This window comes from Onychostoma macrolepis, chromosome 14, assembly GCF_012432095.1.
Source record: "Onychostoma macrolepis isolate SWU-2019 chromosome 14, ASM1243209v1, whole genome shotgun sequence".
Taxonomy (NCBI): domain Eukaryota; kingdom Metazoa; phylum Chordata; class Actinopteri; order Cypriniformes; family Cyprinidae; genus Onychostoma; species Onychostoma macrolepis.
This window is the reverse complement of record NC_081168.1, coordinates 19756363-19768362: the sequence shown is the minus strand read 5'-3', so window position 1 is coordinate 19768362 and position 12000 is coordinate 19756363. Positions and strand designations below refer to the sequence as shown.

General features: G+C 38.3%; 1 protein-coding gene across 2 annotated transcripts; it reads left to right on the top strand.

The window, feature by feature from the left end:
• Positions 1-4195: 4195 nt before the first annotated feature.
• Positions 4196-10909, top strand: clk4a (CDC-like kinase 4a). Of its 2 annotated transcripts, XM_058798707.1 has the most exons (13): positions 4196-4353; positions 4748-4899; positions 6518-6776; positions 7332-7422; positions 7730-7796; positions 8222-8338; positions 8512-8678; positions 8776-8870; positions 9222-9351; positions 9512-9594; positions 9700-9779; positions 10188-10278; positions 10413-10909. In XM_058798707.1, the coding sequence occupies exons 2-13, from the start codon at positions 4748-4750 to the stop codon at positions 10557-10559; spliced, it is 1479 nt and encodes a 492-aa protein (XP_058654690.1). In that variant the 5' UTR covers positions 4196-4353; the 3' UTR covers positions 10560-10909. The 2 variants fall into 2 exon arrangements, with proteins under 2 accessions (XP_058654690.1, XP_058654691.1); XM_058798708.1 differs by lacking the exons at positions 4196-4353; positions 4748-4899; positions 7332-7422 and having other exon boundaries at positions 6636-6776.
• Positions 10910-12000: the final 1091 nt, after the last annotated feature.

The following is a 12000-nucleotide window of genomic DNA, read 5'->3' as shown; positions in this document are numbered from 1 at the left end:
TAAAATATGAAGCCATTTTCATCAACCCTATCAAATACAAATACGTTTAAAATACGTATTTGAAATACATGTATCATAAATACTGCCCATCCCTGAATATATGCATATTAACATTAGCAACACTAAGATAAATATACAGTGAACCAGTAAACAAATGACAACTGGTTAAATTACGCATACAAAAATAATAATGTTTTCTTTTTGGCTTGTTAAAATACTATAGTATTGTTTAAATAGACTGCTCAGAGATATAGCCTACCATACTTGAAATATTAATAAAATGTTAATATATTAATATACATATATAAATAATAGCCTAATATATAATAATTGTATTGATTCTATGATATATGCGTAAAGCGCTGGTTAAATTAATGTTCATCAAGATTTTTAGCTAACACACACACACACACACACACACACATAGCCTATATATATATATATATATATATATATATATATATATATATATATATATATATACACACACAGTATGTATGTATGTATGTATGTATGTATATATACAGTATATACACTGAACAAAATTATAAACGCAACACTTTTGTTTTTGCCCCCATTTTTCATGAGCTGAACTCAAAGATCTAAGACTTTTTCTATGTACACAAAAGGCCTATTTCTCTCAATTGTATATTGTTCACAAATCTGTCTAAATCTGTGTTAGTGAGCACTTCTCCTTTGCCGAGATACTCCATCCACCTCACAGGTGTGGCATGTCAAAATGCTGATTAGGCAGCATGATTATTGCACAGGTGTGCCTTAGGCTGACCACAATAAAAGGCCACTCTAAAATGTGCAGTTTTATCACACAGCACAGTGCCACAGATGTTGCAAGTTTTGAGGGAGCGTGCAATTGGCATGCTGACTGCAGGAATGTCCACCAGAGCTGTTGCCCGTGAATTGAATGTTCATTTCTCTACCATAAGCCATCTCCAAAGGCATTTCAGAGAATTTGGCAGTACATCCAAACGGCCTCACAACTGCAGACCACGTGTAACCACACCAGCCCAGGACCTCCACATCCAGCATCTTCACCTCCAAGATCGTCTGAGACCAGCCGCCCGGACAGCTGCTGCAACAATCGGTTTGCATAACCAAAGAATTTCTGCACAAACTGTCGGAAACCGTCTCAGGGAAGCTCATCTGCATGCTCGTCGTCCTCATCGGGGTCTCGACCTGACTGCAGTTCGTCGTCGTAACCGACTTGAGTGGGCAAATGCTCACATTCGATGGCGTCTGGCACTTTGGAGAGGTGTTCTCTTCATGGATGAATCCCGGTTTTCACTGTACAGGGCAGATGGCAGACAGCGTGTATGGCGTCGTGTGGGTGAGCGGTTTGCTGATGTCAATGTTGTGGATCGAGTGGCCCATGGTGGCGGTGGGGTTATGGTATGGGCAGGCGTATGTTATGGACAACGAACACAGGTGCATTTTATTGATGGCATTTTGAATGCACAGAGATACCGTGACGAGATCCTGAGGCCCATTGTTGTGACATTCATCCACGACCATCACCTCATGTTGCAGCATGTTGGACCCCTGTTGCAAGGATCTGTACACAATTCCTGGAAGCTGAAAACATCCCAGTTCTTGCATGGCCAGCATACTCACCGAACATGTCACACATTGAGCATGTTTGGGATGCTCTGGATCGGCGTATGCAACAGCGTGTTCCAGTTCCTGCCAATATCCAGCAACTTCGCACAGCCATTGAAGAGGAGTGGACCAACATTTCACAGGCCACAATCAACAACCTGATCAACTCTATGCGAAGGAGATGTGTTGCACTGTGTGAGGCAAATGGTGGTCACACCAAATACTGACTGGTTTTCGGACCCCCCCGGTCCCCCCCAATACAGTAAAACTGCACATTTTAGAGTGGCCAGCCTAAGGCACACCTGTGCAATAATCATGCTGTCTAATCAGCATCTTGATATGCCACACCTGTGAGGTGGATGGATTATCTCAGGAAAGGAGAAATGCTCACTAACACAGATTTAGACAGATTTGTGAACAATATTTGAGAGAAATAGGCCTTTTGTGTACATAGAAAAAGTCTTAGATCTTTGAGTTCAGCTCATGAAAAATGGGGGCAAAAACAAAAGTGTTGCGTTTATAATTTTGTTCAGTGTATATATACACGTGTGTGTGTGTGTGTGTATATATATATATATATATATATATATATACAGTATCTCACAGAAGTGAGTACACCCCTCACATTTTTGTAAATATTTTATTATATCTTTTCATGTGACAACACTGAAGAAATGACACTTTGCTACAATGTGAAGTAGTGAGTGTACAGCTTGTATAACAGTGTACATTTGCTGTCCCCTCAAAATAACTCAACACACAGCCATTAATGTCTAAACTGCTGGCCACAAAAGTGAGTACACCCCTAAGTGAAAATGTCCAAATTGGGCCCAATTAGCCATTTTCTCTCCCCGGTGTCATGTGACTCTTTAGTGTTACAAGGTCTTAGGTGTGAATGGGAGCAGGTGTGTTAAATTTGGTGTTATCGCTCTCACTCTCTCATACTGGTCACTGGAAGTTCAACATGGCACCTCATGGCAAAGAATTCTCTGAAAAAAAGAATTGTTGCTCTACATAAAGATGGCGTAGGCTATAAGAAGATTGCCAAGACCCGGAAACTGAGCTGCAGCACGGTGGCCAGGACCATACAGCAGTTTAACAGGACAGGTTCCACTCAGAACAGGCCTCACCATGGTCGACCAAAGAAGTTGAGTGCACGTGCTCAGTGTCATATCCAGAGGTTGTGTTTGGAAAATAGACGTATGAGTGCTGCCAGCATTGCTGCAGAGGTTGAAGGGGTGGGGGGTCAGCCTGTCAGTGCTCCGACCATACGCCGCACACTGCATTGGTCTGCAAATTGGTCTGCATGGCTGTCGTCCCAGAAGGAAGCCTCTTCTAAAGATGATGCACAAGAAAGCCCGCAAACAGTTTGCTGAAGACAAGCAGACTAAGGACATGGATTACTGGAACCCTGTCCTGTGGTCTGATGAGACCAAGATCAACTTATTTGGTTCAGATGGTGTCAAGCGTGTGTGGCAGCAACCAGGTGAGGAGTACAAAGACAAGTGTGTCTTGCCTATAGTCAAGCATGGTGGTGGGAGTGTCATGGTCTGGGGCTGCATGAGTGCTGCCGGCACTGGGAGGCTACAGTTCATTGAGGGAACCATGAATGCCAACATGTACTGTGATATACTGAAGCAGAGCATGATCCCCTCCCTTCAGAGACTGGGCCGCAGGGCAGTATTCCAACATGATAACGACCCCAAACACACCTCCAAGACGACTACTGCCTTGCTAAAGAAGCTGAGGGTAAAGGTGATGGACTAGCCAAGCATGTCTCCAGACCTAAACCCTATTGAGCATCTGTGGGGCATCCTCAAACGGAAGGTGGAGGATGTCGTCATGGAGGAGTGGAAGAGGACTCTAGTGGCAACCTGTGAAGCTCTGGTGAACTCCATACCCAAGAGGGTTAAGGCAATGCTGGAAAATAATGGTGGCCACACAAAATATTTACACTTCGGGCCCAATTTGGACATTTTTTGCACTTAGGGGTGTACTCACTTTTGTGGCCAGTGGTTTACACATTAATGGCTGTGTGTTGAGTTATTTTGAGGGGACAGCAAATTTAGTCTGTTATACAAGCTGTACACTCACATTGCTACATTGTAGCAAAGTGTCATTTTTTCAGTGTTGTCACATGAAAAGATATAATAAAATATTTACAAAAATGTGAGGGGTGTACTAACTTCTGTTCTGTGAGATACTGTATATGTATACATACATATATAGGCTACATATTCATAATATAGTAATAAAATTAATACTATAGAGCTGAGACAATTATTAGTGCAGAACGAAGGTGATTGGAAATAAAAAAAACACACACACACAAAGGGCAAGGAAGAAGTAATTTCTACAATTCAATGCAATAAATACATAATGTTTTTTTTCTCTCTCAAAAAACACAAAGAAAGAAAGAAAGAATAGAAAAGAAAATATGCTGGTCTAACAGATTAGGGTTACCATTATTTTTAAGGCACAACATCTCGTGAAATGTTTAGGCTAGATGCTTTACTAAAAGGATCTGGTCATCGTACAGTTACAGCACAGCACAAATTTCTCGCGCGCTTCTCTGTGCAAGTGAGCCCAAAAGAGCCGATGACGTAACGAACTAGCTCTCGAACATTCCAACTCGACGGACGCCATTTTAAACCACACCAACGACATCAGAGAAGACGGAGGAAGTAAATTCGTTTATCATCGAGTACTGCTATTATTGAGAGGACTTGCTTAAGCCAGGTAAGGTAATGCTTTACGTATTCGCTAAGTACTTCACTCACACAATGTAGTAGCTTTTTTGTAGCAGATTTTTATTTTATCACCTAAACGCGTTAACGACGTCGCTATTACTGACTGTGTGTTTGTTAATCTTAACCGTGCAGTAAGTGTTACAAAATGCATTTTACTGTCTAAATCGGTTTTATTTATTGTTATTATCTTCTGAGCATTTTTAGACTTCCTAAAGAGAGTAATTTGCATCGGGCAAACACTTCGCTGACACGAGGTGTTAGAACAAAGAGACCACTGTATTTGCGGATCCTGCGCCCTATATATTAGCCTACACGGATTCCGTGGATATGGTATGTGTACTTAATGTAGAAGTTATTTATTTGTGTTATGCTTGTTTTGTCAGATGAGACAAATAAGACTGCGCTCTCCCTGGCTGAGAGAGGTGAGTCTGGAGGAGAGAATGGAGAACAGAAAGAGACACAGACGAGACTCGCTCAGCAGCGAGAGAGAAAATAAATACAGAAAAAAACACCATCACCACAAGAACAGCGAAGGGTGAGAATCTTTCTGCAATTTCTTGTATTTATTCAGAGTCCTTTTCAATCAACAAATTGTTTAAGGCATATTATACTAATATATTAGTTACCCAGTAGGTTACTAATTTAAGGGATGTCTGATCTTTGGCCAGGGCCCACTGAGCCTTATGTGGACATCTTCTGGCAGTGTGTTGTATAATACTTGTTTGACAAGTTTGCCACCTTCTTGGAAGCTTCCTGGAAAACATTTGATAACATGACCTCAATATGTCAGTCTCATCCATTTTTAGACGTGATTTAAGTAATCTGTTAGTGCCTCCAGATAAGTAAAAAACTTAGCTCCAGATCATTTTATTTGCCATTACAGAGAACATTTGGAATTGCCTGGGTTGTCAACAAATGGTCCTCAACAATATGGATGTCTTTCAAACGTTCCCACCCCAAAAAAGATACTTTTTATTTTTAGCAATACATTTTATATGTGCCAAAAATGTTATTTTACTTTTTATGTTTTCTTTACACAATTTCTTCTTAATTTATTTTAAGAGTCTCTGATAACAATAGCTTTGGTGAAGTTCATAATTTTTAGCCCAATGCAAATAAGTCGGTACCTATTGAATTTTTTTGTATTGTCTTAATAGACATTACTTTGAGACAAGGAGCTCAAATGAAAGACTGGAAACTAAAAGACAAGAGGTCCCATTTCAGTGTCCGCATCAAATTAAATTGACAAAAGTTATTTTATATACATGGAAAGTATATTAAATGCATGCAAGTAAAGTGTCTAATGTGTTAAATAACTTGTGAAAATGTCATCATTCAGCAGAACAGATATATTTAAGTATAAAGTAATCAACATTCTTATTCTGGCTCATGTTTATTAAAGAATATAGAAGCAAAAGTAGTCATGTTAAATTTTACTGTTTTAAATTATTAAAAGCTTCTTGCTGACAAATGGGTAAGACCTAGTGGTTTGACTGAAGGATAGTGGCAAAGATTTAAATTTACAAATACAATGAATACATTTTTGGGGGCTGCACTGTGATCCTTAATTGGAGTCTTTTAATGTCATTTAATGATTTATGTTTTAAATGGACCTATGCCTGACAAGAGTTTTTGGTGTATGAGCTATTGTGAATGACATTTAGCATTGGGTGTTTTGTGTAAATCATGGTAAAGACACATTATAGACATTGTTTTGCTCACAATAAAATAAAACAAACAGGATGCATTTTAATGTAGGAAAAAAACAAAAAACAATTAAAGCTGTATTAAACTGTTTTGAATTTTTTGTTTTGATGCTACTTTCTGCTTTCCCAGAAATGCGTTTTTATATGTGCTAAAATATATTTTTGTCACAAATTTAAAGTATAGAAATATTTTTCCTAATTTCACACATAAAGACACAGGATTGAAAACAATAGCTAGTGATTTAAAACAATTTTTTTTAATTTATTTATTGTTTATTTTTTATAATCTTCAGTCCAATGTGAATCAGTCGGTATGCACTGATTTATGGAGCACAAATAATAGACTGGAAACTAAAGAAAAAGATACATGCAAATCTACAAAATAAATGTATGTTTCAAATGATTTCTTTTTATTATTGTTAAAAAAAGCTAAATTTTTCTTAATAGGCATTACCTTGAGACAAGGAGCTCAAATGAAAGGCTGGAAGCTAAAGACGGGCGAGCTGTATTCAGAGACCATGAGGATGACAGCCGAGGTGCCTGTAAAGACAAGGAGAGAGTCCGAGACCGGGACAGATCCAGGTGCCGTGATAGAGACCGAGACCGGGGCCGGGAGCGTGACCGAGACTGGCACCATTACAGCAAATCCTCTGGCAACAGCAGGCGGAGCAGCCGACACCGACACCGGCACCATCACTCTGACTCGGTATGACCACTGTCTGCCTCTCGTTGCCATGGCAACTGTCTGCTTTCTGTGCCTTCTTTCTTGTTATTTGCACTGTGGGAGTTCCTTATTTCCAGTATTGTCTGAATGAATGACAGGAAGAATGTTGGATGAAATTATTATGCTAATATTATGACATAATAAGAGGGTTCTTACTCAAGTTAGTTTGATATCCACAGCACATAAAATGTTTTAAAGCACCTCATTCATGAAGGGGTAATAAAGATCTAGAATGTTTTTCAATGATGAATTGTTATAATTGTCTACTTAATGGTTTGAGAAAGTATCTCATCTGAAAATATGTTGCCATTGTTTTTCTTCTGTAACACACACGATGTGGTGGGCCCTGTGTGTATCTCGTGGGCTGAATTTGCGTTGGCTGCTCCCTGTGGCCGGGCCTGGCTGCTGCGGGTATCTGAATGGGCCGAATCACTTCCCCCAATCGTGAATGAATGAATGGCGCGTTCTGGTCCCCCTCGATTCTCATGGGTTAATGATGATGGTGGTGATGATGATGGCGGTGGTCCGAAACCCCAGAGGAGCCATCGCAGGAAAAGATCCAGGAGTATTGAGGATGATGAGGAGGGTCACCTGATCTATCACAGTGGAGACATGCTAAGAGCAAGATGTATAGAATACACACTTTTCTGTATCTCTTCTGTATCTTTTTATTTCTTTTACTGCTTATTTTCTGTTGTGGGGTCAGACTAATTTTACACGCTAATTTTGGGGTCCTGATAAATGCAGTTGTGACAGAACAACTTAGACTTATCCTGATGTGTGTATCACCAGTCTAGTATTGTCTTATGTTCGTCGATTTATTTATGCATTGCTTTTCTAATTTGAGTGTTCCAAAACGCAGCAAAATCTTTTGAAAGGGTTTGATGGATCATTGTCAATTTCATGTTTCTAACTCTCTTTCTTTAAACCCGTAGATGAGATTGTGTGCACACTTGGAGAGGGAGCCTTTGGTAAAGTGGTGGAGTGCATTGATCGTGAAAAGTAAGTCTTCATGCCACGTTTTACCATGTTAAAATTTTTTGCTCCCCATGAAGACCCCATGTTGATTTTAATCATTCTCAAATCTGATACTTAAAGGTTCCTATTAAATGGAAATAACAACAGGTCTTCTGTATTGTGGCATACAATAAAATGGAACTGATTTCATTTTGAAATATGCCGTTTCACCCGAAGATTGTTTTTTTTTCCTTTTTAATTTATTACATTTTCAGCAAATTTTCATTTTTGGTTTAACCAGTCCTTCAAGATCAGCAATATGTGTGTAGAAAATAGAATTTATTTCATGACTGCTTTTTAATGTTAAATGTTTTTCGGGAAATGCTTTGGTTGAATAAGTGTCTGATAATAAGTGCAGGCATCTGTGTTCTCATGTATGTTAATGATAGTACTGTATGGTGTTATTGCAGGGGAGGAGCTCGCGTTGCGCTGAAGATCATTAAAAACATTGAGCGCTATCGTGATGCGGCTGTGTCTGAGGTTGAGGTGCTGGAGCAGATTAACTCGCTTGACTGTGACAGAAGATAGTAAGTGCCTGTGAAAGCAGATAAGAAATAAATCTTAAGTAATTTATGCTTCTGTGATGCATGGCTGTGTAATATATCACACTTAATTTGAAATTTACAGCCTCCTGAGTGTATAGAAGTCCAGACTACATATTAGGAATGCAGTATTTCATATCTATTCTTCCTTTCTCCAGTGCTTGTGTGCGGATGTATGACTGGTTTGATCACCACGGCCACATCTGCATCGCCTTTGAGCTGCTGGGCTTGAGCACGTATGATTTTCTCAAGGAAAATAGCTTTCAGCCTTTCTCTATGAAGCATATCAGGCACATGGCCTACCAGATCATCAGAGCAGTCAGATGTGAGTCACGGATCTTGCTTGAATGAATTTTTTTCTGTGTATTTTGGACAAAACGTTGATGTAATATTTTGCGTTTCTTTGCTTCTTTGTGTCTTAGTTCTTCACAAGAATAAGCTGACACACACTGACTTGAAACCAGAGAACATCCTCTTTATTAATTCAGAGTATGACATCAAGTACAATCCAAAAATGGTAAGGACGTTGACTCCAGACAATTTCAGTATTGTCCATGTTCTGTAAATATTTAACATTTTTAAAATGTATGAGTTTTTTGTTGTTTTATAAAAAATATTTCTATTTAAAAAAAAAAAAAAAATTATATTACTGAAAATATAGAAAGTATTTTTCAGTTTTAGTAATTGTAGTAATTCAATTTAAACCTATTTCAGTTAGTTGCTAGTGGAACTTTTCTAATTTGTTTAAATTTTTCATTACATATATTTCAATTCAGCCCAATCTTAGATATTTCAGAGTATTTTTCAATAGTTTTACTTAACAAAAACCGAACTGATTGTGCATTAATTGTGTTATTTGAAATTGTAGAGGAGGGATGAGAGAACTCTGCTGAATCCTGATGTGAAAGTAGTTGATTTTGGGAATGCAACATACGAACATGAGCATCATACCTCTGTGGTGTCCACTCGACATTACAGAGCTCCAGAGGTTATTCTGGGTAAGTAGTTACAGATACACTGTGTGTGTGTGTGTGTGTGTGTGTGTGTGTGTGTATATACACACATGATATTCTGACTGAGATACATTGATAGCACACTTGCTATGATTGCATGTATTGACTATAACAGCTCACATATATATCTGTCTGTTTCTAACAGATCTAGGCTGGAGTCATTCCTGTGACGTGTGGAGTATGGGTTGCATTCTGATCGAGTATTATCTGGGATCGACTCTATTTCAGGTCATTATCCTCTGAGTTCAGATTAGTTCATTTATGTTCACTTTGGATACACACGACTTGTTGATTCAGTGCTTATATAATAGTTTGTGGTTTTTGAAATTACAGACGCATGACAGTAAAGAGCATCTGGCCATGATGGAGCGAGTGCTGGGCCCTATACCGACACACATGCTGCAGAAAACAAGGTAATTTCAATAATTGCAATTAAATATTTTTGCGGGATTTGTGGTAATATCAGGGAATTTTACAACTCTAATTTAGTCATGGAAATTGAAAAACTAAAAATTTGTCTACAATTAATTCAAATGTGTCTAGTTATGCTCTATAATATAATAAGCTATGTAATATTTAATTAGCATGAACCACAGATCCCTGAAAATGCGTAAAAATTGTACCAGGAGGAAGAATCTTGTTTGTAGCTTCTGAAAAGCTGTTCCTTATTTCTTAGTTTGATCTTTTTGCATAAATTGGCAGATTTTTTTTTATAGTTTGAACCTTTTCTTATATTATCTTTAATCCCACATACTGCTGTTGTTTCATGCAAACAGAATCAAAATGGCTTTCTTTTTTTTTTTTTCCTTCTCATTTTGCAGGAAGAAGAGATATGTTCACCATGATAAGCTGGACTGGGACGTTCACAGCTCCTCGGGACGTTATGTTAGGAAGCAGTGCAGGCCGCTGAGAGTAAGTTTTTCATACTTGAAGTTGTTTTACAAAGTTGGTTTTGGGTCAGTTGAGGTTTTTGTTTCTACTTGAAGCCGTTAAGACATCTAGAAACGCACAACTTATGAAATAATGACTTTTTAATTTTCTTGCAGCAATTCATGGTCTCCGGTAGCTCTGACCACGTACAGCTGTTTGATCTCATAGAGAGGATGCTGGAATATGACGTCACGAAGCGGATCACCCTGGATGAAGCCATCAAACACCCTTTTTTTGACTCAATCACAAAGACAAAGAAATAAGCGATGGATTCTCTTGATTTTTGCTATAGTTCCTCTCAGAGAGAGGCCGTTTCAGTTGACTGTATCAGTCCTCTGTATAGATCATACACTGCTCCCTTCTTGTTTATATTTATTGTGCTTGTTTTTCAGTTTAGGGTATGTGACCTATTGCTCTTGATTTCTCCATCGATTTGTGCTTGTTATCTGCATCACATGACAGAATAATGTGTAACTGAAGGGGCAAGGTTTTAGGGTGTTAAACATGTACGATTGTCACAGATTTGTTAGCATTATCAATATAAACGTAGTGATATTTGTAAATGTCTTTTCAGTTTTTCCTTGATTTTTAAATAAAATCAGTTCATGATCAATATCGTTCGTCTCCTGGAGGTGTAATGTTCTCAAGCGGTCAATAGGGGGCGGTAGATCACAACTCAACATTTTCACGTGCAAAATGTATTTCTGCTAGGAATATTGCAGTGCCCCCTGTCAACAAGTTTGGCCCCCCCTAAATTTGGAATCATATCACACCAAACAATTTTGGGTGAAATGCGCAGATTGTCCTGTAAACTATATAAAAAGAAAAACAGCTGTTAAATTAAAATCGTTTTTAAAGCACTGCGCATTATGAGCAGTCACACACGATTCTGTTGAGCTTATGAATGCAATGACCAATCAGAAGCGTTCAGATGAGTCATCGCCGAAGCGCGCTGGCTGACTGAATTCTCATTGAAAAGAACAAAGTGAAGATTTACGAATGCAAGTAAGATATTAAATTCAGTGTAAACAGCTTTAGAGATTATGGGAGTTTCTGAGAGTGCTTGAACTCGCTGGTCTGAAGTGAAAATGTTCTTTGATAATGTAAACATTCTTTGCTCTCTTTTTGTACGATGAAAGTTATGAGCTAATTAGTAACTTACAATATTTTTATTCACATAAAATACAAAGTACGTCGTAGGCTATTAAAAATTTACATTTATGGTATGACACTCATATCTGGTACTTAAGTAAAAAGACGGATTTTATGCAAAGTTAACAGCCTAGATTACACTATAGGCCACTTTGTCCGTCGCCCATTATAGATCAACTAACATAATCTATAAAGGTGCAAAATGCATGTACTTACATTTGAGAATCGAGATATTTCATGAAATATTTTGGGAATATTTCGAATTAAAAAAATTAATTAATACATAAATCCCCCCCACCACCACTCGTGTCCCCTCAAAAGTGATGCCCCCTGACACAATTATTTGTCAAATAAATGAAACATGATGAAATATTAATTTTAGTTTATATTTTTATCGATTAGCCTACTTTTAGAGATTTCAGTGATACATGACATGGTGAAAAATGACTGAATGAATAATACTTAAAGTAGGTTAGGATGAATTTTCAAATTGTGCCCCCTATAAGCACAAATGGCCCCTGTCTAGCCCCCCCCCCCCCCCAGTAACTGTGG